Source organism: Asterias rubens, chromosome 6, assembly GCF_902459465.1.
Source record: "Asterias rubens chromosome 6, eAstRub1.3, whole genome shotgun sequence".
NCBI classification, from domain to species: domain Eukaryota; kingdom Metazoa; phylum Echinodermata; class Asteroidea; order Forcipulatida; family Asteriidae; genus Asterias; species Asterias rubens.
Genome location: NC_047067.1, coordinates 15,775,156 through 15,802,366, shown reverse-complemented (window position 1 = coordinate 15,802,366; position 27,211 = coordinate 15,775,156). Strand labels below are relative to the sequence as shown.

General features: G+C 38.7%; 1 protein-coding gene across 1 annotated transcript; it reads right to left on the bottom strand.

The window, feature by feature from the left end:
* Nucleotides 1-374: 374 nt before the first annotated feature.
* On the bottom strand, nucleotides 375-25,292 carry LOC117291493 (coatomer subunit beta-like). The gene is made up of 22 exons (XM_033773235.1): nucleotides 25,200-25,292; nucleotides 23,409-23,524; nucleotides 23,021-23,139; nucleotides 21,919-22,199; nucleotides 20,311-20,518; nucleotides 18,953-19,090; nucleotides 16,234-16,353; nucleotides 15,434-15,541; nucleotides 14,702-14,848; nucleotides 13,661-13,806; nucleotides 12,962-13,110; nucleotides 12,180-12,288; nucleotides 11,191-11,311; nucleotides 10,977-11,048; nucleotides 8,226-8,381; nucleotides 6,303-6,392; nucleotides 5,511-5,600; nucleotides 4,670-4,814; nucleotides 3,822-3,941; nucleotides 3,194-3,339; nucleotides 2,442-2,531; nucleotides 375-919 (listed from the first exon to the last, which is right to left on the bottom strand). The coding sequence occupies exons 2-22, from the start codon at nucleotides 23,497-23,499 to the stop codon at nucleotides 695-697; spliced, it is 2,871 nt and encodes a 956-aa protein (XP_033629126.1). The 5' UTR covers nucleotides 23,500-23,524; nucleotides 25,200-25,292; the 3' UTR covers nucleotides 375-694.
* Between the last annotated feature and the right edge of the window lie 1,919 nt (nucleotides 25,293-27,211).

Genomic DNA, 27,211 nt, shown 5'->3' with positions numbered 1-27,211 from the left:
AAACCCAGATTTTGGCTTCAATGTTGCATGAAATAGCCAACCTTACCCCATAAACCCCCTCAATAAAGCCTGGTTCATACTCCTGCCAATGCAGATGCGATATGAACTTTGACGTCACAAATTCGCAAAAGAATAATTAGAAAGAGTTGAAATGTGCTCAACTCCTGCGAAACATTCGCAGCGAAACAGGGCTGTGGCGTCGAAATTCACTTTGCATTCGCAGAAGTATGAACCGGACTAAACCCTATGGCACAGTCCTGCACATGTCTTGTCCTCTAAACACCAAGACTACACATTCTATTATCACGATTCCTTCCTTGAGTTACTTGTTGGGGGAAGGGTCAACATCGAGTGTTTTGGGGTTCCCAAATATTCACTTCTCGAATAGTATTTTCTTTCTCACTTCATTAGGCATCATGGCTAATTTGACTTTCATAAATTTTTGCTTGTAGATATTTTAGAAAAAAGATGTTATAATTAGGCCGCTCATACCATTAAGTGACCAATTTTTTAAAATCACAAAATTTTGCAAATCATTTACAAACTATTCAAAAAAACATAAAATAAAAATAATAGTTTGAAAAAAAGTTTCAATGTTTGTTGATAATTACTCAGGTTAGATCAGACGTGTAATAACAATCACATGCTTCTGTGTCAATGCAAGTGCAGTGAATCCAGCTAGGTGTGACCAGCTTTAGGATCGAGATCCTTTATCCTTCTTCTGACTAAGGTTGATCTTATCCCCAAGACTCAATGCCATCCCTTGACTCTTAGCTCGGATGCGGATATGTCCACATACTGCAGTCTCAGGGGACGAGTTACTAGGCTTCTCAATGCTCACATTAGCAAGGGCATCCTCACCAAAGATGGAACGAGCGTACAGGTTGGCTGCCATGAAACCACATTCTCCTGAAATGGCCTGCAATACAAAAAGGAAACAACTGTCACTGAAGGAAAATGGGCATCTCAGTCACTTGGGCGATATCACGATATTATCGAATATTGCGATATTAATTTGGAAACGATTTCGATATCGGTTTTAATCGAAATATCGATATATCGCGATAATCGCGATATATCGCGATAATCGCGATATACCGCGATATCGATTAAATATCGCGATGTATTTGCTACCTGAGACATCTTGCACCCCATAGGTTTGGAGTAAAACCAGAAGAATAGGTCATTAGAACACCTCTCTTATGCTATGACTGTCTCTTCTACAACTTTCACTTGGAGTTGGAAGACTGATGATGTCAAATTTAATTAATCGCGATTATATCAAATATCGCGATATATTGTCGGCGATATATCGTGAATAAAATAAATCGATATCGCCCAAGCTTATGTGTGCAATGTGTGTTTTGCACTCTGCCGAATTGTCTGCTGAATCTGCTGGGAGAGCAAAAGCGTGCGCAATCAACAAATTTGCGCTATGTTTGTACGGCAGCTCAAGTTGATGATTCTGATAAACTGCGTGCAATCTGAAGACTGTGCAAACCTTGTACATTGCGTTTTTTGTGTACATGTGCGCAATATGGCAACGCATACGGTCGTATTTTATTTTTATTTTTTCCGGTCTGGCCCCAATGCGTGAGAAAATGGTTGCTGTGCGTGTGAGCGTGAGACAGACCCCTAATGCATGAGTCTCACACCTAATGCGTGAGACTTGGTAGGTTTGAGCCTTGCCTGTTGTGGCTTTCCGATCCATCTCTGATCCCGACCAAGGACACCTCCTCGGATTGTAAAGAAAAAAATAATCTCCATCTCTATCTATTTATTATATCCATCTCATATCTTTGTATGCCATCTCAAAAAAGGTGCAATTATTATGTCATATAAGAATTAGAGTGATGTTATTTACCATGCCGTTAGCAACGCGCCTGATACTCCAACTATCAACCAACTCTTCAAAAGTGTAAATCACTGTGGTCCTTTGGAGTAATATCGATGATTGCACGGTAGCACGTATTAAACTTTAGTCAGTACCTTGTCTGATTTTTACCAAAAATTTTAAATCATTGGGACAATTTTTTGTAAAAAAAGATTTTAAAAACTCCAACCCCAATCCCCAGGGGAATGGTTCCATTAACGATTGGTAATCAAAATAAAACCCTAACAAGCCGTTTTGAAACACTGCCTTGAACATCCATCTAAAATCTCACTACTCAAGATCCTGGATTTTGTTAATATAAAACTTGATACGAGTTAATAGGTGGAAATTTGCATTGGGGACAAAGAATATTAATTTTGGTTTTTACTCATACAAACCGTATGTGTCTTAGCACTGTATACTCGGTACTTACCAGAGCTCTGCCAAAAAAATCACAGGCATATTACTCCGGTAGCATGTGAACCCACAACCTTGCACTGTGGAGCAGTATCTTAGCAACTAGACCACCGAGATTGCCCAGTTACCTATATTTGATAGGAGTTCTTACCTTTTCTGGAGTCAAGCAGCGCATATTGGTTGATCGCAGGACATGTTTCAAGTATTCATTCAGATCATTGATGTTGGTGTTGACGGTAACCTTAACAAATGAAAGATATGATACAAGAATTAACCCAAAATATCTACAGAGAAACGTATAAATGGACAAAGAGTGGAGGATGAGGCTATTATTCAATATCACTTTAGACCAACTTAATGGCAAGACTAACTTGGCATTCAAAGTTATTTATATTGTAACATTTCATAATAATAAAAAAAAATACATTTTACAATGCTAATCAAGGCCTTTAAACATTTGATACAGGATGATATCTCACTGAACAAACGATTTCAAACTGAGAAATGGTGGACAATTTCTTTATATCTGTTTCAGAATTTGTTTGTAATGTCCCTCTATGGTTTGGTCGATCATGTCAGTTAATAATTACATCCAGACATTGTGATGGCATGTCATGGCCGCGACGTCTAGTTCACTGGACCCAAGCTCTGCATTCTGCTCTACCAGATAGGCTCCTAGTGGATGATACCAATGCCTACATCCTTACAGACTGTAAAAAGGGTAAATAACCCTGTTTCAGCACCAGGAGTAGGTGGTAATTGATTGGGGTTAAATAGTCCATATTGGTAAAGTGTAGCCATCACTTTGTAGTGGCCTTTGGCCTAATGCTGTACTGCGATCTCTCATAAACAAAATTAAATTAACAAATGACAGAAAAGTTATCACATATGCATAGTTGCTACCTTATTTTCCCACTCAAACTCAGCCCACATACTGCGGAATTCTTGGTCCGTACAGGAAGCAGGGATGATGTAATCCATAATATCAATGTGAATATCATTCAAGACGACAACATTACGATCATTAGCAGCACCAGACACATCATACACTGAATAAAGAAATCACATCAAGTCTTGTTAATAGAAGTCTCAAAGCCGTCTTTTTAACCTCACTTTATGCAGAGAAAGAGAGTAAGCTTACCAACTAAATAATCAACAGAGAAACATAAAATATGTCATCTTGCAACTTAAAAATGCAAACAATATAATGAACTAAATAAAAAAAATTGCTTCATAAACTCGTCAAAAATAATTAACAATAAAAGAACCCATCCAATCAATGAGGACTTCAATGATGTTGGAGAGATTTCACATTGTTTGTAATATGTAAATGTACACTTATTAGGTTCCAGGCGCCGAAATAACCCACGGCAGACACGACAATAACCGTAGTGCCTGTGCTTTTTGTTTCAATGTTCCAATTCAATTGATTTTTTCCTCATAGAAGTGGCCCCTACCAGAAGAAAAATTGCTGTGCCCCTTCAAGAACAAAAATTCAAGGTATTAGGTTCAGTTAATTTTTAAGCCTTACCAATGTTTCCAAAGATGATTCCATTCTCTGTGGAGGCTACTTTGACATTTGCTTTGATGTTGCAGAAATCATGAGGTGCAAGCGTCAAGGGCTGAGGCTTCTCCACAAGTTTCAAATCACCTGAGCGGGAAAATAAACCTTCCAGATAAACTGCTTCACTAAAATTATAGTATAACTCATGATTATATTGCCTTTCGGACAAAAGCAACCAAGTCACTTTACAGAACACCTCCTGGGTCAACTTTCATGCTCAAAAAATAAAGACTAACTTAAAGCAAAAACATATATGTCATTTGTTTTTTGCCCTACTCATGTAAGGGTAAAGGTAAAAGATGTAAGGGTAAAAACAAATTCGTTATCCCCAATGCAAAATAAACATCTATTAACATTGTTGCAGAACATGCTCCTAACACATACAATTCAAACTGCCTCTATCCACCGGACTAGCTCGGTGGTCTAATGGCAAGACACTTGCTCTACCAAGGCAAAGGTTGTGGATTCCAATCCCACACAAGTGATTTGCCTGTGTGGATTTTGTTCATAGATTTCAGGGAAAGTACGCAGCACGTAGTGCTTAATAAAAGGTAAAGGTGGTTTCAAACAGAAATTATATACTTAATCCCCAATGCAAAATTAACATTTCCAAAGACAGATTATCAGCCAAAACAACAAGTCTTGATGGTGATTGTATTTGGCTTTGCCTTCTTTCTGCAGAGCAAACTGAATTTGTATATACATTTTCTGCTCTTTGATTGGGCTCTATTCTTGCTACTGCAATATTCCAAGCATTATGTTTGCCCTATTCCTCAAGACTGAATTTGCAAACCAATATTAAGTGCTGTACTTACCCAGAGTAGCTAGTTCCAATGAGCAAGCTTGAAGTGTATCGGCAGTTTGATTGACAACCAGTACATCTAACACAATGTCATACTGATTGATATTAATGTAAGCTTCTGCATACACTGGGTCTGAGAAACCAGTCAGTTGGGTGACCTGATCAAGTGGAAACAAACAAAACAAGATAGAATATATGGTGTTATATAATTGAATGTCAGTGTGCAAGCTGTGATCAAACAAACCAAATAGTCAATTTCTGACCAGCAGAAGCTTACAAACCTTCCTCAATAAGTATTATCAAACAAATTCCAAAAAATGCAAATAGTTTAACATGTCGTGATTTATCAGGCCTGTCGAATACATTCAAATCTACAAAACCCAAGGGAAATCAAATGAATGAAAGGTCTCACATGGGGCTCAATAATAATAATAGTAATAGTATGTAGCGAGCATATCCATCAAGGCGCGATTGAGTTATGAGACCTACCCCATTTACATAGCACCATGTAATGGTTTGCAAGGTGCTGTGGCGCAATATGCAGCCAATCTAACAAAGAACACAGGGGCGAACCCCTTCTCTTTTGAACAAGTCCACTGGGTTCTTGTACGTGCGTCACACAACACACAGGACCAATGGCTTTATGTCCCATCTGAAGGACTAACCATCATGGTTAAGCGTCTTGCTTAAGGTGTCACAACTTGGATTCGAACCAACACTCTGCTGATCAGAAACACCAGAGCTTATTTCCGGTGCTTTTAACCGCTAGGCCATCACACGCCAAGGATTCTCTTGAATGCATTTCAACTGTTACGTCTTGGAAGTAGCAACTTGAAATCTTCATAATATCTTACCTTACTCAACTTGGATGCACTGATATCATGCATCTCCTTTTTGGCAGAAGCCCCCATAGTTGCCAGAGACAGACTCATAGTCAACTGGTCCTGTTAACATCAAGTACATTTACATGTTAATAACAAATAGTACTAGAAATTCAGTCTTTGTGTTATCACAAACACTAGGTGTAACCCAACATAAAATGGTAACCCAAAGTAGTTTTGGGGAAACTTTTGAATAAAACTTTCTATTCACAGAGAGTTTACAAACTCTTATCACAAATAAAATACTTTCTTACTTTCAAATATCGTAAGTAACCCTACATGAAGTGGAAGTAAAGAAAGAATATCATGCCATTTGTCACTTCAAATCTAATTCTTTAGGTTATAATATGGAAATATTGACTGCTATGAGGGGCACAGTTAAAATCATAGGCCCAAGGTGATGTCAATGCTGAGAGCATAGCCATGGTTTGACATCACCGAGGGCCTATAATTTTAACTGTTTCCCGATTATTAAGCAGTCGATATTTAATTTATAATACCTAATAAAGATTCTTTTAATCAACAACACTGGCTACGTGAAAGGTCGTCTGCGAAGAAAGGTTGCGCCATGGTGACACGGAGCAACCTATTTGTGACAGTTATTTTCAGAGCGAGCACAGTCAATTGACTACATGTATGCTCCGGGCAAAGTCAACTATGACGTCATCTTGATCGAAAAGCCGGCATAGCTATTTCCATGAATCCATTTTTAACCAATCAGATTAGAGGATTCTATATATGAGGTATATAATGAAGGATACATACCTCTGTACTCCCATTGTCTGCCTTAGCAATCAACTGAAGGAAATTTATTGGATCATCCGCTTGAACTGAGACTTGTTTCTTATCAGATCCCTACACAGGAAACAAAACAGAATTTAAACAATTCACCTTCTTGACTTGGGCAGTAACTTTAAAAGGGGTTTAGTAAAGATAACATGGAATCAGATATTAAAGTATTTCAAAGACGTACTGGACAGTGTTTCATCATTGGCTCTTTTCAGAGCATACAAATCTCTTCAGATCTTATCACACAGTGGCAATGCAAACCTCCTCTTATTTTGGTTTTTCTGTTCAAGGTTTACTTTATTTTAGTATTCATCATCAAGAAAGTATTGAACAAACTGAAGATTAGAGTCAAAGATCTGAAAAGGAGATAGATGTAAGAAAAAATAGGGGAGGTATTCACTTCAAAATACAAAGAGAAATGTCAAAAACAAAAATGGTGGTACATGTAGCTAATATCACACAAGCGCCAGATGTATACGGAAAATATAAAGCGCTTCGGTGTCCCATATCAAACTTGGCCTTCAGTCTTGTTGGATAATATTGGACACTGAAGCACTATATTTTTCATATTCAACAAGTGCAAGTGTGATAACAAATTTATCTTCAAGCAAACTTGACGTAGTAAAGAGTAATGACGCACTGCTCTGTGTACACACGAATAGACAAATGCTGCATTTTGCGTATAGCTTTAAAGCTCGATTCATACTTCCTGCGAATGCAAATGCGATACGAATGTTGACGCCACAAATTCGCAACGAAATTCGCACTGAGTTGAGTTCAATTCAACTCACTTGTGAATATCGCTGCGAAATGAGGGTTATGACGTCAAATTCACGTCATTCGCATTCGTAGGAAGTATGAACCGGGCTTAAAAGTGCAAAACACAGAGTTAGAACACACAATACACAGGGTGTGATATGGGCCGCTCAATATAAGTTTATATATCGCACTCCTTGTTGCTATGGATTGACCAATCAGAATCAACTTTTCAAGTCAGCTTGAAGATAATGATCTTTTCTAAGGTACAAGAGTTAGATCATTTTAATCCAGATTGAAGTACATAATACTACATAAGATGGGTCAAACTGGCCCCTAGACATCAAGTAGGATTAGTAGTCATCTAATGTAAACTGTGGAAGATTGTGACGTCAGAGAAGCGGTGTCAACTTCGGTCTTCAAGTGGTCTCTCAAAACGTTTTGTGTCCCACTGAGAGCAACTAGTATTTTTCTTTTGCAATGTTTTCTACTTATGCCATTTTGTTTTTCTTGTGAGGCGCTGCGTTCATTGCAGAGCGCCATAGAACTGTTTACTATTGTTATATTATTATTGCAGATTGGCTTATTGCTTGTGATCTGTTCTTAGGTTGGTTCAACAATCCATAGAACTATTTACTATTGTTATATTATTATTGCAGATTGGCTTATTGCTTGTGATCTGTTCTTAGGTTGGTTCAACAATCCATAGAACTGTTTACTATTGTTATATTATTATTGCAGATTGGCTTATTGCGTGTGATCTGTTCTTAGGTTGGTTCAACAATCCATAGAACTGTTTACTATTGTTATATTATTGCTTGTGATCTGTTCTTAGGTTGGTTCAACAATCCATAGAACTGTTTACTATTGTTATATTATTATTGCAGATTGGCTTATTGCTTGTGATCTGTTCTTAGGTTGGTTCAACAATCCATAGAACTGTTTACTATTGTTATATTATTATTGCAGATTGGCTTATTGCTTGTGATCTGTTCTTAGGTTGGTTCAACAATCCATCATGTCTTGACCAGCAACACATAATGCATGTGTGATTGAAAGTCTCTGTCTCCACTAGACAAACATGCTAAATGCATGATGTTTGTGTGGGATTCTCAGTCTTTGATGTCTGTTTAAGGTTCTCACCTTCTGTTGCTCTTTCTCCTCAGCCTGTTTGGTTAGAATCAATGTTTGCAATGAGTTGCGACATTCTTTACTGAAAATCTCTGACATCAGGGAATGACGTTCAGCCAGGACTCGAAGACAGGTTGCAATGCGGTCCAAATCATCATCTGTAATGTTCTGATATCAATATAAAATCTCCTTTATATCAATCCATCAAAATGGACAAGTGAAGTAGCTTAGGATTATTGCATTATGCTCCTATTAAACCACATAAAACAAACACATTAGGCACCATTTTTCAAAACAATCAAACAAACTTGAAAAACAATGTTTTTTTAAAGTTGATTAATTACAGAGATGAGACGCTGCCGTTACACCGTGACTCAACTTGCTCATCATAAATATTCCCAGATCGAAACACCATTTGTATTCCACTGTGTAAGAAACAGGCTTGTGGTTCTATGTAAATCAGGTCCTTGGTGTTTAAAGCATCTCACGTTAAGGCCTTTTGGGCTGTAAAGCTGCTGGTCCTGTGTGTTGTGTAAGGACCATGCTTTGGAAGCTGCTACATTTCCCAATTAGGAAGCCATGTAAACAGCATGGCCAACTCATTAATTGATTATCAATTTCATCTAAATGAAAGGATTAAATGAGAACCATTGGGTTTAGTATTAGTACATGCAAGAATAGATGATGCGATGATCGTATTCGATCTTGTATTCTACCACTTTTTGACTTGTTTTCAACACCATCGGCTGTTACAGCCGTATCCATGGTTTTCAAGTACCGTATTTTCCTGCAGATAAGACGCTCGGCGGACAAGGCGCAGGACGCTAAAATGACCCAAAAAAATTCAAACGTCAGCAGACAAGGCGCACCGCCGCACAAGGCGCACGTTTAACCGCACACAAAAGAACACCTGGCGCCACCCGGTGTCGGTACATTGACACAAAGACGTAATTTGTTGCCTTTGAGAACCTACGTATACCGACTTTTATCCAATCAGCCAACGCTGTATATTGTAAGTAACATAAAGTTCGGCCCAATTATCGGCGGGCAGAAACCATGGTCCACGCACTGTCTGAAGTTAATTTTATTTGCAACATGAACACAATGCCTCCCTGGACATCCGACGTCCCACAACGAGGATCCTTGCTGATCACAGATACATTGCAACGACATACGGACGTAGCGTGTGTGTGTAGTAATGTATCCTCCGGCCGGGATGTCGCTGCATGCACATTAATATGCACATGTACACTGTGGATTGCGCTGCTCAATCTCGAGATTGCACAACAGATGTTGGAGACATGTGGGCACCGTATTGAGCGATGTTCGCCGACAGGTTGCACTGCGCCATCGCATTTGTGCTGCCTGGAAATGCGCCAAAATTCCCACGTGACTGTGCGGATCCCAAGCATGCCCAGACACGTCTAGTCTTGTCTCAATGCGTTTATTGCTGGTTCGCGTAATTTTTACCAATAGAGGGCGTTTAACCTCACGCTATTACATTGTTCCAAACGCCCTTTAGCGTTCAATGTTTCTTGTATTTATTGTCACACGCACAGTAACAACGACTATTAGGCATGATATCTGCTTTTGTGTTGCGTGATTGAATTTACAGACCTCGGAACGGTTGTGTTTTTGGGATAATTATCTGTGTCATTTTGAGAGATTTTCGTGTCTGAACTTGGACATCGTTGATTTTACAGGCAAGTTTCATGCAAGGGCAAACATGATTTTAACAACCGTTCCTACCCGAAGTTTTGAAGCAATAAAATAATTCAATAAAATAAAATGTGGTTTCTTCCCTAATTTGTTTGGCTAGTGTTGTATTATTTTATTTGGCCTTACAACCAAATACAAATCATATCCTAGTAAGATAATGCTACGTTCCCATAATACTTTTTAAAAGCAAACGTCTAAAAAGAGGCAATAAATATTAATACGATTTGAACGTTTATTGTAACAATAATATAAAACTCTTGTCCTACCAAAGATGACAGTTAAGTTCCCAAAGCACTTATCAATCACAAAGTTCTAAAAAGAGGCAAATACAAAAATAAATTATTACCCCCATCCTTTTAAAATATGTTCAGCCTAAAGCACACTTCAGAGATCGTTGTTCTCTACAATAAAAACCCTCGAAGTTTACCACACAATAGCGGTTGGGTGAATGACGTTTGTATGAAGTTATTGACTGTCATTCGTTTTCGGAACGAATACCCGGCCACACAGAAAAACGTTTGTCCACCGCCGACGTCTGTTGGACCGAAAGCTAGACGCATTGCGGCATTAATGGAATGAAAGCACGGTCATGGGAAATAAACACGTTGCAGCATTGTTGGAATAATTGGACCGTCTGGGGGATTGCGGCATTGTTCGAACGAAAATACGGTCTCAGTGTCTGAATAGCCTTGTTCGACCGCATTATTGCTTCACACAAAGATCGTTGATTTGAACTGGACATGAAGGTATTTTTTATTTCACGCAGTGATCATCCCAAAAAAAATCAATCGTCAGCAGACAAGGCGCACCGAAAGATAAGACGCATCAATGTTTTTGGGGTCTAAAAAGTCAGATAAGACGCGTCTTATCCGCAGGAAAATACGGTAATCGTTCTTAGACAGTTAAACAAAAATATGGGTGAAAATCACCTTGATGTCGGTTGATATAAAAACCGTAAAATTATGCGAAGCAGTTACCGCTTTACATGCTGTAGCGAATATGAGTGCGCATGCATTACAAACATAACATTTCCACTCAACTTACTTTTTTGGCAAGTCCAGACTTTCCAAGATGGATGACAGTTGCCATGATCAGCATAGCCTCGGCTAGGAATGCCTACAATTAGCAAACAACAAAGTTATACAAGTTAGCAATACTCAAACAAGCAGTCTGGGATATATCTAATTACATTTTCATTTAATATGCTAATGCAGACCAACAAAAATAACTTTGCACTGTATTCACTTTCTATACATACATTTTGTTTCTTTGTGTCTTTGTTGAGTTCAATGAATCGTAGAGCCAGCTTGGTCAACACTGTGGCTAAGGATGCTCCAACAAAGAATTCACCATCCATAAGAAAACCACGCAATGGAGGCCTGAACACAGGAAAACAAAAAGATATTATTTTGGGATAATGTGATAGCTGGGGATAAAATAGTACATTACAATTGAGTCCATGATGTATTCTTCCAGCCTTAGTAAGTCAACTGCAATCTGGTATTCAAGCTCAAGCGTGTCTGTAGACACTTGTGTCTATAAGCAAGACACTTAACCATTATTGCTTCCTCCTTCAGATGGGAAATAAAGCTGTTGGTCCTGTGTGTTGTGTCAGGCACATAAAAGAACCCAGTGAACTTATCGAAAAGAGAAGGAGTATCGCCCCAGTGTTCCTCGCCTGTCTGGCAGCATATTGCACCACAGCACCTAATAAAGAAATTTCTCATACAAAACGTGCTCCACATACCTTGCAGGAAAAAACATACTGAGCGTTTTGATAAGCCCATGGGGTGTGATATAGCGTTATATATGAATAGTATGTATTATTTAGTATGTATTACTTAAAGGCAGTGGACACTATTGGTAATTACTCAAAATAATTATTAGCATAAAACCTTACTTGGTAACGCGTAATGGGGAGAGGTTGATGGTATAAAACATTGTGAGAAACAGCACCCTCTGAAGTGCCATAGTTTTTGAGAAAGAAGTAATTTTCCACGAATTTGATTTCAAGACCTCAGATTTAGAACTTGAGGTCTCGAAATCAACCATCTAAAAGCACACAAGTTTGTGTGACAAGGGTGGTTTTTTCTTACATTATTATCTCGCAAGTTCGATGACCGATTGAGCTCAAATTTTCACAGGTTTGTTATTTGATGCATATGTTGACATACACCAACTGTGAAGGCTAGTCTTTGACAATTACCAATAGTGTCCACTGCCTTTAAAAGCAAAATGCTTGTGTACCTGGATTCAGCTTCTTTCTTGGGTGCTGTTGCACTGAGGGCACTTTGAGTAGCATACGTTCCCATCTCAGTCAATTGACGCTTCTGACTTGAGATGGTGACAGTCTCCTCTGTTAACAAATACAAATATTGATCCTTCTGTAATAACTTGGACAACGATTGAAACTACCAGTCTTTTGTGGAGACTGGAGACAACAGTTTGATTTCCATAGAGTTGTGCATCATAATTAAATCCAGACGATGACTAGACTTAGCTAGTCAAGACAATGAGACCAATTAAGACCTCACTCCGCGGTAGTGAAGTTCATATTAAATGAGAAGTCCCCTCGATCCACTTAAGCTAAAGTAGTAGTCCCAGTTGATTTTCTACCTTCCGCCCAGGTAGTAGTTAAAAATCAGGACATTTCTTATCAGAAGTGAGAAATCTCCCGAATTCCAAAAATCTACTCAGCGGTAGAAGAATATAAAGCTAGACAAGTTCTCAATAGACCATCATCTACCTGGCAAGTAGATACACATATGTTGTTACCGCACACCAAATATATATTAATACCTCACCATGCATTGCCTCAAATCCTATAAATTGTATTTATTGTAAACATTTGCTTATAATATTAGGATCCACTCCTCCATTCCAAAACACCTACTCCCTTCAAAAACTATCACTTAATACAATGGTTTACCTTAAAACTACTATTTATGAAATGCTACCATTTTCTAATCTTTGTTTGTCTGATTTTTCCAAAGCAACATTCATAAAGCATTGAATGTTATGTTGGATACCTTCAGTGTCTTCTCCTGCAGCTTTCCTCATTTCATCTTCCACGATGGGAATCTCACCCAGGGAGTTCCGAATCTCATTCATTAGACTCTGAATCTCTTCAGCCGTAGTGCAATACTCCCCAAGAATCCACAAGGCTGCACGGTGAATCCTGCAAGACAGATATCAGAATGCCCTATCACCTCAATCTCAACCCAGTAACAACCTAATTGGGTAATAACTTGTCCATCATCACTGTTACCAGAGCAGGGCTGGATGAGTCTCTGTGTATATATTGTGTTTATTGTGTGAGTTACATGACACATCGAGTTCATGCATTGTCCCTTGGTGAAAGCTGGTCGAACCATTTCAAGCAGATGTTCCATTTCCAATGTATTTGTTTGCCTTGAGGTAAGAGCACCCCTATAATACCAAAATAAAGGATGACACGTGAAGAGTGTTTCACGCATCAAATTACAAGGATATGTGTGAAAATAGAATTAGCTGTTGCAAACTGCTTACCAACCAAAAGGACCGATGGTAAGCAGTTTCAAAATTACTTAATGGCCTGACATTTCAACCCTAGCAGAGTCTTTCTCGAAGGCGACATTTACATGTAGTCTTTGAGAAAGACTCTGCGAGGGGCGAAACGTCAGGCCGTTAACTAAATAAAACAATTGATTAGAAACTACATTGGTATTGAATGGTTTGAGAGTAGTTACCTGACAGTCCTGATTGAAGGGAAGACTTCTAGGAGTTTATTGACAATCAATGGTTTGAGTTGCTCAAAGCGTTGGATTGCCTCACGGACAAAGACAAGGACATCAGCTGCTGCTAACTCATTAGTATCACTAAGAAACTCCATCAACTATCAAACAAAAGGAGGTCAATTGACTGTTAGTTAAATACTGTGTAGAACATTATTGTTTGCTGAACAAAGGCATGGGCCAAACTTCACAGACACGACAGAGCTGCTTAAGCACCAAAATTAGCTAAGCGCAGCAAAATAATTATTATTATTATTATTATTATTGTTATTATTATTATTATTATGTGCCTTGGTGTCCTCTTGGTTGAATTAGATGTGGTAGACTTCACCACAAAAACTATGATTTTCAATTAACATCTATGGCTTCTTCTTTTTTTCTTTTACTAGATACATGTATTCAGATTCACAACAAAACCGGCAGTAAAAGAGACCTCTAACAAAAATTTCAAATTGTACTGTAAATTGTCTATCTACTTAGAAAGTTGTATTTCATGATGTTAAAGGTATGGACATTATTTGAAATTACTAAAATATTGTCAAAATAATTGTTAGCTTAAAAACTGACTTGGTAACAAGCAATGGAGAGTTGTATAAAACATTGGTGAGAAACGGCTCCCTATGAAGGGACGTAGCTTTTTAGAAAGAAGTCATTTCTCACAAAAATAGTTGAATTGATTTCGAGACTTCAGCTAAGGTTTCGAATTCTCAAATTCAAGCATCTGAAAGCACACAACTGGTGCAACAAGGATGGATTTTTTCTTTCATTGTTCTCTCGCAGCTTCAACAAATAATTGAGTTCAAATTTTCACAGGCTTATTTTATGCATATGTTGAGATACACCCAGTGAGAAGACTGGTCTTTGACAAAGGTGTCCAGTGCCTTCAAAATATTCAATCAATTCACACATTTATGCAAAAACTATGCTACCAACAAATGGCGTAGTAGAACATGAACTGGTAGATGTGGGATGACTACACATGAACTGTTTACATACCAATGGAATAACTTGAGCAGCAACATCAGGGAACTTGACACTGCAAGAGTGGAGTGTTCTAACAAGGAGCTGACGATATTTACCAGTGTCCTCATGCTCACCAACATTATGTGTCTTACTGACTTCTTTCTTCATCACAAGGACCATCTGCACAATAAGAGCGTGTTACAAGTAGTTCATAATAATAATAGGTTCTTATAGCGCTTTTTCACACACTAAGGGTGTATCAAAGCACTGCAAGGTATGTGGAGTTACAGTATGTATTGAATTATGAGACCTCCTTTGTAGCACCATGTAATAGTTTACAAGGTGCTGTGGCACATTATGCTGCGACAAGGAACACCGGAGCGAGGACCTTGTCAGTAGGATAAGTGCACTGGGTTATTTTACGTGCATTACACGACACACAGGACCTACGACTTTACTTCAAATTTGAAGGGCGCTGCAATTATGGTCAAGTGTCTTGCTAAAGGACACAAATGGGACTCAAACCCACACTCAGTTCAACAGAAACACCAGAGCTTGAGTCGAGTGCTCTTATCAACTCAGCTAGACACGCTAGTTGGATTCTTTTCAAAATCCAACCAGAGTACAAACTTGATGAGCTGACAAATATTTTGCAGTCAAATCCATATTTTAGCTATTAATGCTGCCCTGTTTATTTGACACAAAAATAAATAACACATCACTATTTAGTTTATTCAGATAAAAACATGATTTAATTTCTATTACCTCTTCAACGTTCCTAGATGACACCAGATCCATAGCAAGGTCCAAGGTCTTACGACGAACCTCCAGATCAGAGGCGGAGATAACACGTAGGATGTCCATTACAAGATCCTAGTATACAAAACAGGATAAAGTCAACAATGAGTTTTGCAACCTGTATAACCAGAGCGCCCAACATTTACATCTTGCAACCAGGGAGATTTGCACGATAGTCAGAGACTTGTTTCAGCATAATAGATAAGAAGTTTCCACAATCAGGGAGATTTTCAAATTTGTTCTTCAGAACATGGAAAGATTGGTTTATTTTCAGGGAACTTTCTGCAGAATCAGGGAGAGTTGGCAATTTGTTGAATTTAGTATGTCTCTTATACTACACAACTTACAGACAAAAAGCTTCAACAAACCGTAGTACAATCAACAGTAAAGAATTTGAGAAAACGTCAATAGCATTGATTGTTTATTTTGTTGTCGATAATTGAAGTATTGTGTATTCTGAAAGTCAACAAAAATTAAGACAATTTCTTATGTTATGCACATGTAACTCAAACAACAACCATCAGCAAAACAAATAACGTAATAAAGATTAGGAATAAGGTAATTATCCAAACTTAAAATTTAGGAACATCTGACAAAGTTAACAGAGTTTCACCACTGTCATTGGCATTTCTAGCCGAACATAACATCCCTAAATACTCATAGTTGTTTCCCATTTTACAAGTCTCCATCTCCAAGAACTATGGAGTCAGTGTCTCAGTGGAAGGAACCATAAAGCACCTTCTAACTAATCAAGGAGATGTTTTTACCTGAAGAACTTTCTCATGAGCAGGGTCTTCCTTGAGAGCAATGAGTCGATCCAGTACGATGAGTTTGACATTGTTGTCACTCTCCTTAATGATCAGGTCAATATAACAGGTAGCTGCTGCCTGCAATAAGGATAGAAAGTGTATCTGCAATTATTGATCATGAAACTAAGCCTACATGTACTTAATAATATACCTCAATGTCAAGTTTTTAACAATGCTTTACAATTTCCTAACTGCAACTTTCGGTTTAATTATTATTATTATTATTTTTTTAGAGGGTGAAGGGCAACTGAAAACCAAAAGTACTTTTCATCAACACAAAAGCAAATCAAGAAGTAAAATTTGGCAGAATAAAGAGTTTGGACAACTGAATTATCGAGAACTTTTGTTTTGTTTACCGATTGGCTTTTCACAAATGCAGTTGTTACTAGGATAAGATCTGCGCCCACTAATGAAGACTATGATAGATTTACTTCAATTCTGATGTCAGTTAGAAGACGCTTGCAATGATACCCTTTATCAATGAACTACACAGACACTTTAATAGATCACTCCATGTGTTCTCTTCTTTAACTCAGACTTAATGGCAAGTCACACTGCAGAAATAACAAAAACAATAACGATCACATTAACAGTGCCACCCTCGATTGGATGAATAAGCGTGCGCGTATTCTGCGCAAAGCAATTCAACCAAAAGAGTGTGTTCGCTTTGCGTCGTAATCTTTAACGTTTTCGTTACCGCTGCAGTTTGACTGGCCAGGACGGAAGGACATATCTCACAATAAAATTGTCAAATCCAACGTAACAGAAAAGAAGTTGTTAACATAATAACATGTTTTCTTATGCAAAGGATTATGTACCATTGTTGTAAATGAACAAAGTATACAAGCATAGCAGGCATGGTATTTGGTCCTTGAACAAAGTATACAAGCATAGCAGGCATGGTATTTGTTCCTTGAACAAAGTATACAAGCATAGCAGGCATGGTATTTGGTCCTTGAACAAAGTATACAAGCATAGCAGGCATGGTATTTGGTCCTTGGACAAAGTATACAAGCATAGCAGGCATGGTATTTGGTCCTTGGACAAAGTATACAAGCATAGCAGGCATGGTATTTGGTCCTTGAACAAAGTATACAAGCATAGCAGGCATGGTATTTGGTCCTTGAACAAAGTATACAAGCATAGCAGGCATGGTATTTGGTCCTTGAACAAAGTATACAAGCATAGCAGGCATAGTATTTGGTCCTTGGACAAAGTATACAGGCATAGCAGGCATAGTATTTGGTCCTTGGACAAAGTATACAGGCATAGCAGGCATGGTACAGTGTATTTGGTCCTTGAACAAAGTATACAAGCATAGCAGGCATAGTATTTGGTCCTTGGACAAAGTATACAGGCATAGCAGGCATAGTATTTGGTCCTTGGACAAAGTATACAAGCATAGCAGGCATGGTACAGTGTATTTGGTCCTTGAACAAAGTATACAAGCATAGCAGGCATGGTATTTGGTCCTTGGACAAAGTATACAAGCATAGCAGGCATGGTATTTGGTCCTTGGAAAAAAGTAGCAGACATGCCAACCTCTGGGATCACAAAACTGTATTCTGAAACCCCAAAACCTGTATTTTGCATCAAAAACCTGTATTTTTTTTAAACACGCGTAAACGTAGTTTTAAGCCCCGAGACAGGCATTTAGTTATCAAACAGCCTAATTAAACCAGTTAATTAAAACTTGACGAAAAATAAATAAAAATAAAAATAAAAATAAAAATAAAATACAAAAATTTAAAAAATTTAAAAAATTTAAAAGAGGTTTCCCTACGGGTGGTTAACCCAATGGAACAGGTTTTGTATGAAAAAAAAGATAATGATAAATTATGTCTTAAAGACATTGATTAATCATATCCTATTTCATATAGAAACCCTTGTCAATTAATTAAATATCATTTTCTTTGTCAAAAGAAGACAAGTACAAAACGAAACCAATTTAATTTCAATAAAGAAGACGAAAAACAAAAAAAAATCATCCCAAAAAGTTTCGTTTGTTGTATTTGGGGGCATAGTTCTTAAATTTATCTTATAAAAATCTCGCTTCAGGCGCTCTATATCTTTAATTCTTTTGCAAACACGATTCGTCCGTTCACAAAACGACCGATACCATATAAGGGCATTTGACAACAGCGCCCTCTGTTGTTCAATGAATTGTGTTAGACTGGTTCCCTGTGAAATCGGGACGTCAGATAAATTGGAATCTCCGTTGTGCTCGCTCGATGTGTGGTGAAAGTTGAATAAGGAATACCCCCGTGGAATAATATAGTTCACTGGATAATCATTATCGGCCGCAAGTAGTCGGCCGAAAACTTTGTGTCAATAAAAAATATTGAACTTGAGTTAAAAAAGGGCACGACGGCCAACTGGGATAAAATTGTATTTTTGCGGTGGCGATGCTCAAAACCTTATTTTTTTTTGCAAAACTCGTATACCCGTATTTTTTACAAAAACCCGTACGAAATACGGGAAAAACGTACTAGTTGGCATGTCTGAAGTAGGAATAGTTTTCGAAGTACAAGGGCTGACCTGTATATGTACACATGGTGTAGATTCTAATAGACTTATCATGCATTACTCATAACAGTATTAATGATTTTTATGCGGGGAAACAAAATCGGAAAACAGACTGAAGTGGGAAAATATCCTGCACAGCATAGACACAGACCTTAATAGCTGTAGGTGCACTGGAGAGTGTGACTAGTGTTCCAGCTGCTTCATAGCGTACAGCAGGGCTTGATGATTGAAGCAGGTTATAGATACATCGAATGAATCTGGCTCTCTCCGATGGATTGGTATGGCATACCTACACACAATTACAAAGTCATAATAATATAATAGAATCTCTACACATCTGTGCATGCAATAATTATGCTAGAAAGCCCAAACATAAGACGTTAGAAAACTGACAAAACTTATTTTACCTGCAGTCAGATGTCCCAAAGGAAAACAATTCAACAATAACGGTACCTTTTTCTTGTGTACAAGAGCCAAATTCTTAAACTAAAATTGGTGACCTTCAGAAATGGCATTTTAGATATTATGGCTGTGCTGCATGCACGCTAATTATTGTTATACCTGCTAAGTGTTATTCCATCACTCTGAACTTATTTCTACACACCTTGTACACCAGCTCTACAATCAGCCCAGCCCCCCCCCCCCCGCCCCTTTATACACACCTTGTATACCAGCTCTACAATCAGCACCCCCTGCCCCCTTTATACACACCTTGTATACCAGCTCTACAATCAGCCCCCCACCCCCTTTATACACACCTTGTATACCAGCTCTACAATCAGCACCCCTGCCCCTTTATACACACCTTGTATACCAGCTCTACAATCAGCACCCCCTGCCCCCTTTATACACACCTTGTATACCAGCTCTACAATCAGCACCCCCTGCCCCCTTTATACACACCTTGTATACCAGCTCTACAATCAGCACCCCCTGCCCCCTTTATACACACCTTGTATACCAGCTCTACAATCAGCACCCCCTGCCCCCTTTATACACACCTTGTATACCAGCTCTACAATCAGCACCCCCTGCCCTCTTTATACACACCTTGTATACCAGCTCTACAATCAGCACCCCCTGCCCCCTTTATACACACCTTGTATACCAGCTCTACAATCGGCACCCCCCTGCCCCCTTTATACACACCTTGTATACCAGCTCTACAATCAGCACCCCCTGCCCCCTTTATACACACCTTGTATACCAGCTCTACAATCAGCACCCCCTGCCCTCTTTATACACACCTTGTATACCAGCTCTACAATCAGCACCCCCTGCCCCCTTTATACACACCTTGTATACCAGCTCTACAATCAGCCCCCCCCCCCGCCCCCTTTATACACACCTTGTATACCAGCTCTACAATCAGCACCCCCTGCCCCCTTTATACACACCTTGTATACCAGCTCTACAATCAGCCCCCCCCCCCCCCCCCCCCCCGCCCCCTTTATACACACCTTGTATACCAGCTCTACAATCAGCACCCCCTGCCCCCGTTATACACACCTTGTATACCAGCTCTACAATCACCAGCTGTAGAATATCTCCAAAGGAATGAATCTGATCAATGCAAGTACTTAGGTAATCCAGTGCACGATCTTGATCAACATGGATTAACATCATAAAGGCATTCCGTTTGCAAGAAGCATCTTGTTCCTGCTCTAGGAAGGTGTGGATCAATTCTGGAGCATCCGGGATAAGGAAGTCAAAGTTCCTGCAAAAGAATACATGTAATGAAATTTAGATCAAATATTTTGTTTGTCATGGCCACATGGTCCTGTGACACTACATATGTGTAAACAGAATTCGGGAAAATATACTTTTGGTTTTGAAACCATTTGATTGTTGTAAACCTATATTAATGTTGATATATAGTAAAACTAAACAGTGAAAATTTCAATTCAAAAGGTGGTCGTGTTATTAAATATCGCTGCAAATTCGGAGCAGTTATGAAAACGTAGGAAGAATAATCCGTAATTTGAATACACAATCCGAGAAACTTATCTGAGATTCAAATTTTAGGGAATTTATAAGTAAAACTGGTTTCTGGTTCCAAAACCACATTTACTCAAAGTGAAATGATTCTCAAAATGGTTTATACAATCGAAGGCTGATGTACTTATAACCAAGTCAGTTTGTATTGCCATTAGTTTAAAGGCTGATGTACTTATAACCAAGTCAGTTTGTATTGCCATTAGTTTAAAGGCTGATGTACTTATAACCAAGTCAGTTTGTATTGCCATTAGATTAAAGGGCGATTACCTTCCCTTTAAATGAGATTGATTTCCAATCTTCTATTTCTACAAATAAATTAACTCTCCAAATATCAACCACTGAGGTTTTGAATGGTAGATAACATATGGCAGCATAAAATATGATATTGTGTGGACTGCAAACAGTCAACCCTCCTACTATCTGACCATTCAATATCATCCACAAGGCCGGTATGTTGATATTAATCACCGTCTTTGGATAGACTCAAGGACAAGGACAGTGTCAGAGACTTCGGACTTTGTTTGCTACACATCAGCAAAGATAATAGACCGATCCACTAAGCTCCGCCCCATTGCGTGTTGACCAATCACAACGCAACGAAGGTCCAACAAGTAAGGTCCGACATGCGTGCGCGTATCTTGACACGCGCGACAGAGTTGTGCAGAAAGGCATTGGAGAGCCCCACGTGTTTTTGCTCACACGCGCGTCGTGGGCGGAGCCTACTGGATCGGTCTATTGCAACTCAACATAGATCTATATCTGATTGTATTTATTACAACTGATTAACATTCAGTTTTCAGGGCTTGCACTAATGTTTTTAGTGACTGGCCAGCAGGACCAGTTAGCTTGTCATTATTCACTAGTCCGTTAGTTTTCTTTCACTGGTTAATCTTTCAAATAAAATAGTGATGCTTTTTAACACTGAACTAGCCAGCTTGACCACCAGAAGAGAATTCTGACTGGTCCATGGGTGTTTTATCGTGCATTTGGCCAGCAGACCAATGTTAATGGTGAACACTGGTTATATACAAGTCAATCTCAACTAGAACTGGGACTCATTCCAGTCACTGAATATTCCAACTTTACTCTATGTGACACTTTGTTGCAACAATATCTTACTTGTAAATGGTGAAGATGGCCATGACAGCATTCCGTCTCACATAGCTGTGACGATGCTCCAAGCAGAGTCGAATGGCTGGCATTAGAGGCTCTAGAAGCTCAGCTTCCTTCAGCTTACACAGGAAACGAAGAGTTGATCCTCGGATGAACTCATTAGGATGCTGAAGATCCTTCCTGTAGGCATCACATACTAAGATCATCTCCTGTAGGAGTTTGCCATCTGGGTGTGTCTTGGGAACAATCTCCCAGAATATCAGGAGAAGCTTCTTAATGGTGTGGTCCTGAATAACAAACAGTTCAATACAGGGGTTGATTCCACTACAGCCAAAGTATGTGTAAACTACAGGTAAATTTTGAATAGCAACAATCCTACAGTTTGTTTGGCATAACATGTTTTGGGGGGATTATGCATTGTTGTTTACACAGAAAAACAGGTGAATGTAAGATTGCAAGGTTTTGACTGTGAGTAGTACTGAGAGTTCTACTTTCAAGACAACCATCACCCCAAATGCTTTCCCTTCAACCCCGGCACTCTAACCCCCTAGCCATCCCCTAAAAGATGCGCCGCACAAGTTTATTACATACATGTCAAGTGCACTGTGGTTTATAAATCATGTTGACCGCTACCATGACTACATTCTATTCCATATCAATTCATATTGGTTGTTGCTAATAAATAATCTTACTCTGTGCTTAGATTTTAGGTGTATATGTACACTCATCCCCAAAATCTGTTATTCTACAGAGTGCACAGCCAGGGACTGTGTGGGACTACGTTTGAATTATGAGACCTACCCATTTTACTTAGCATCATGTTATGGTTTACAAGGTGCTGTGGCGCAATATGCTGCAAATCAAACCAAGAACACCGAGCAAACCCTTTCTCTTTTTGATAAAGTGCACTGGGTTCTTTTACGTGCATTACACAACACACTGGACCAACGGCTTTATGTCCCATCCGAAGGACAAAGCAACAGTTACGTGTCTTGCTAATGGACACAGGTGTTCTGACTGGGCGTCAAAGGTACACCTTCTGGAAATGGCAATCCAGCTAACTTATGGCTGCTTGGGGCTAGGAATGAGATTTGGACATCAATCCTACCTGCATAGGGAGGAGGAATCTAATAACAGACATTAGCATGCCTGGCATCTTCTCTCCATTCAATATCATGTAAATCAGATTCTTCAATGCATCAGTCCTTGCCTTTGTGTCACCATTCTCTGAGGAACAAACCATCAAATATTTCAGTGAAATCATTGAATATACTTTTTGGATAATGTCTCTATGCCCAAATAATACAATGTGGTATAGCTTATTTGTTCCTTTTTTAAAGAAGAATTTTCTTTAAAATTATATTCAATAAACCAACATCTTTCCACAAAAAGCTTTCAAAGCTTTCACATAATAAAAACTTAGTTTCAGATCTAGATATTTACATGTATGTCATACTTTCAAAACAAAATTAACAAAAAGTCGTTTCCAAACTCACCAATGATTCCTTTGAGGGCTATTTCATTGGGAGGCTCTACATCCATGCTAATGTTGATCAATGTATAAGAGGGGTGCTCCGATGACGCCATCTTGACTCTGGTGGTGACTGCAAGTCTACAATTTGTAAATTAAGAAAAGAAAATCAAAGGCATTACTGTTATGCAAAAATTTGACTGTCAAAGCTTAAGCCAATGTACTGACAGTCCAACAATGAAAAACCTACACACAGGTCAGGACAAACATTTGATCTTGTTTTCAGCATACTGTTTTGGGGTTGAACAAAGACCAATTGACCCGAGTAGGATTTGAACCATTGACTACCGGATTAACGTGGCCTGTAACTTAGCTTTCTGGCCTTATGTTGGCGGTGTCCCCATTTTATCAATATCTTTGTCCGAGGTGGGGGTTTTATAGAAAATAAACTTGTCAATTGTTGGGGCGGAGGTAATTGTTACACATGCATTTAAAGGCGTTATTGACCTTTCCATTGATTGATTAGTTTTGAGTTTCGAGTGTTTCAATACTGTTTATTAAATGCTTAAGCTTAAAACGTTGACTCGCGTCTACAATCTTGTGCGCCAAACATAATTTTATATGACCTATAAAAATGAATAGCATAATGTAGCATATTGAAGTCGGGGGGGGGGGGCATGGGATGATGGGGGGTACTCCTAGAACTATGAGGTTCATTAGGAGTAATGGGGGGGCAAGTTGACTGGAAAAGGCACAAACCCGTTTTTTTAGTATAAATTTAAATGAATTAAAGTAGGGACGGTCACTACCAATAGAGGATGCCCTTTGTTTTATTTGATGTTACACAGTTCATTCATGAGTCGAGAATAACCAGATATACTTTCAATTAGGCCTATGGCCTTTTTCTGATACCTTTTATGCCCATCGCAGAGAAATCAGACAAAATTTTTTGGTGGAGAAGAAAGACTGGTAAGCCTATGTGCACATTTGTACATTGATTTTATGGAAAAGTGCAAAATTGGAATTATAATGGAGACAATTGTTGTCTGAATGACAATTCAAAATAGTTGAAATTAAGCTATCAAATGATTGTTTTTTCAAAAGGTTTGGTCATTGTGGTCTGTCGCGATTGCCTTTTCAAGACAGTGATACAGCTGGGATTTTCCAAACGGGTTGGGGTCGCGCTATGCGTGTGTTGATATAGTGTTTGGCCAACAGGTATGCTTGAACTTAATTACCAAACAAAACACAATGAAAACAATTGCAAAGTTTTTGAACTTTGACCTGGCATGACCCGACCCGAACAAATGAGGCGTCAAATTGAATGTTTACAAGAGACATATCCAGCTATGCCTATGCCAAAATTAATTTCATCAGATTATTTCAAAATTAGTGGATCTGCCTAATTATAAATATTAATTAAATTTAAACTAAGATGTGTTGCTGTAGTGTAGTTAGTGTTGTTATATTAATTATTTTGTACAACAAACCTCTAAACTAAACCATTGGAAACATACAAACATAAGATCATGGATTTTTGTTAAAGTAATCTATTAAATTTGCCCATTTTGCTATTTTGGCGCAGTTAGCCCATGGTTTAACATTGTCCGTAAACTGGCCCACCACTGCCTCTCTCTCAGATCTCCGAGTCTGAGTCTGAGCCGAGTGTGTGCGTCGCCTGTCGGTGGCACTGTCGGCTTTTTGGATGGGGTGTATTCGCTAAGTATCACTCATCAAACAGAACTGCCCTGGCCAGATGACGTTTCATCACAAAATAGTTGTTTAAAAACAAACAAGAAAAATAAAAAGAACTTACCAAAAATGAGTATTTATGTTGAATAAAAAGCCCCTCAGTCTTGCGAATATCCTGTTTTTGTACGCGATGACACGTTGGCGAACAATATTTTTGTAAATGTCAATAGAGGGCGCATATAATTTTAGAGTGGGTGGGGCGCCCGAGGGAGCGGGGTCATACAGCGAGTGGGGTTGGTAGTCAGCTGCTTGATGCCGCGGTGAGCGGTGAGGTCCAGTAAACAAAACGAATACGTCGGATAACAATTGCCTTGGCAGCTACACTTACGGTAACGAGTAATGGGGAGAGGTTGATAGTATAAAACATTGTGAGAAACGGCTCCCTCTGAAGTGACGTAGTTTTTGAGAAAGAAGAAATTTTCCACGAGTTTGATTTCGAGACCTCAAGTTTATTTGAGGTCTCGAAATCAAGCATCTGAAAGCACACAACTTCGCGTGACAAGGGTGTTTTTTCTTTTATTATTATCTCGCAACTTCGTCCACCGATTGAGCTCAAATTTTAACAGGATGTTATTTTATGCATATGTTGAGATACACCAAGTGAGAAGACTGGTCTTCGACAATACCAATAGTGTCTATGGTCTTTAATTCACTTTTCTTCAGTAAGTAACCCAAAATTAGCAACATTTCCAGCAAATCTGGGGAAAAAATTGGAAAGAAGCTGGTTTCAACTGATATTTGGTAGGTATGGGTGTTTCCCCGGGGGTTTAAAACCTGGAGGTTAATTACCCCCAAATTTGCCTAAAGTATGTTGTGTTTGGTATCAAATGAAAGGACATTTAATTTTAAATTCTGTATGTGCTTGTTTATTTTGTCATTTTATCATCCTGTGAAAAGTTAAGCATGACTGAAGACATGGCGCTTGTTTACAGGCGATCAAAGAGGTCATTACACAAATTTCAATGTAATTTTTGTAAACTATCATTACACGTTACTATGTATCTATTAAAGTGTATCACACTATTTTAAGGCTCAGTTTGGTTCAAGACACGTTAAGTGGAAGTGCAATGCTTTGATCAGTAAAACTACCGGGAACTTACAGGTCAATAAATTTGGCCAAAACAATCGGCTTGAATTCAGTTTCCTCTTCTACTTCTGCTCCATTGGAGCAATGTCCACAGCACACTCACATGCAGACACACATGACATGCCAGCCTTCATACAGCTACATTTCATCGTTTGGCACTGCCTTACAGTTACAGCAAATTCCTGTTAACAGATTTTCTGGGGCAATACCTCCCTCCGACAAGCATCTTTGGTCTTAGTTTCTTATTGCTATCCATCTCCCAGCGGGCGATTATAAGGAGCTGGGCTCGTCCGCCGCACCCACTTCACAGCATGTCACCCATATCTGCTCCTCCACTTTTAAAGTTTTAACACAAAGGCAATTAGTTGCAAATGTTTCGGCTGACCACCCCTGTCCCGTGCCCACCCCAACACCCTCTGCCCCGACCAGGCATTTTTTCCGTAAAAATTGGAATGGTTTACTATGTTCAACTCTATGGATACAATGGGTTGATTGCATAATTAATTTATTCACAATGAAAATTATAAGTTCATGAAAACATCCCAAAATAATTGAACATTTTTTACAAAATTCATTCGTACGAGTTTATAATAGTGAGTATTTAAGTCTACTGCATTATTGTAAAGGCAATGTATACCTTTGATGACGCATGCAATCATGTGAAATTTTCATTTCAAAAGATAGTCGTCTTTTTGAGATATCGCCAAAATCTGGAGCGAATGTTTACCTGGAAGAATAATCCCAAACAGGAATACACAATCTGAGAAGCGTTACTCAGATTAAAGGTAGGTGCATACAAACTTATTATGTTTTTACCACTGGTGTTTACATAACCAAAATTACTTCGAAGACAAAAACATTCTTATAATGATTTATAGGCCTATTGTCTAAAACTGCTGTAGGTTTCTATAACCAATAGTTGATATTGCCATCATTCTAAGAGTGATCACCACACTAATACATTCCCTTTTTATGCATATAGTGTGGCA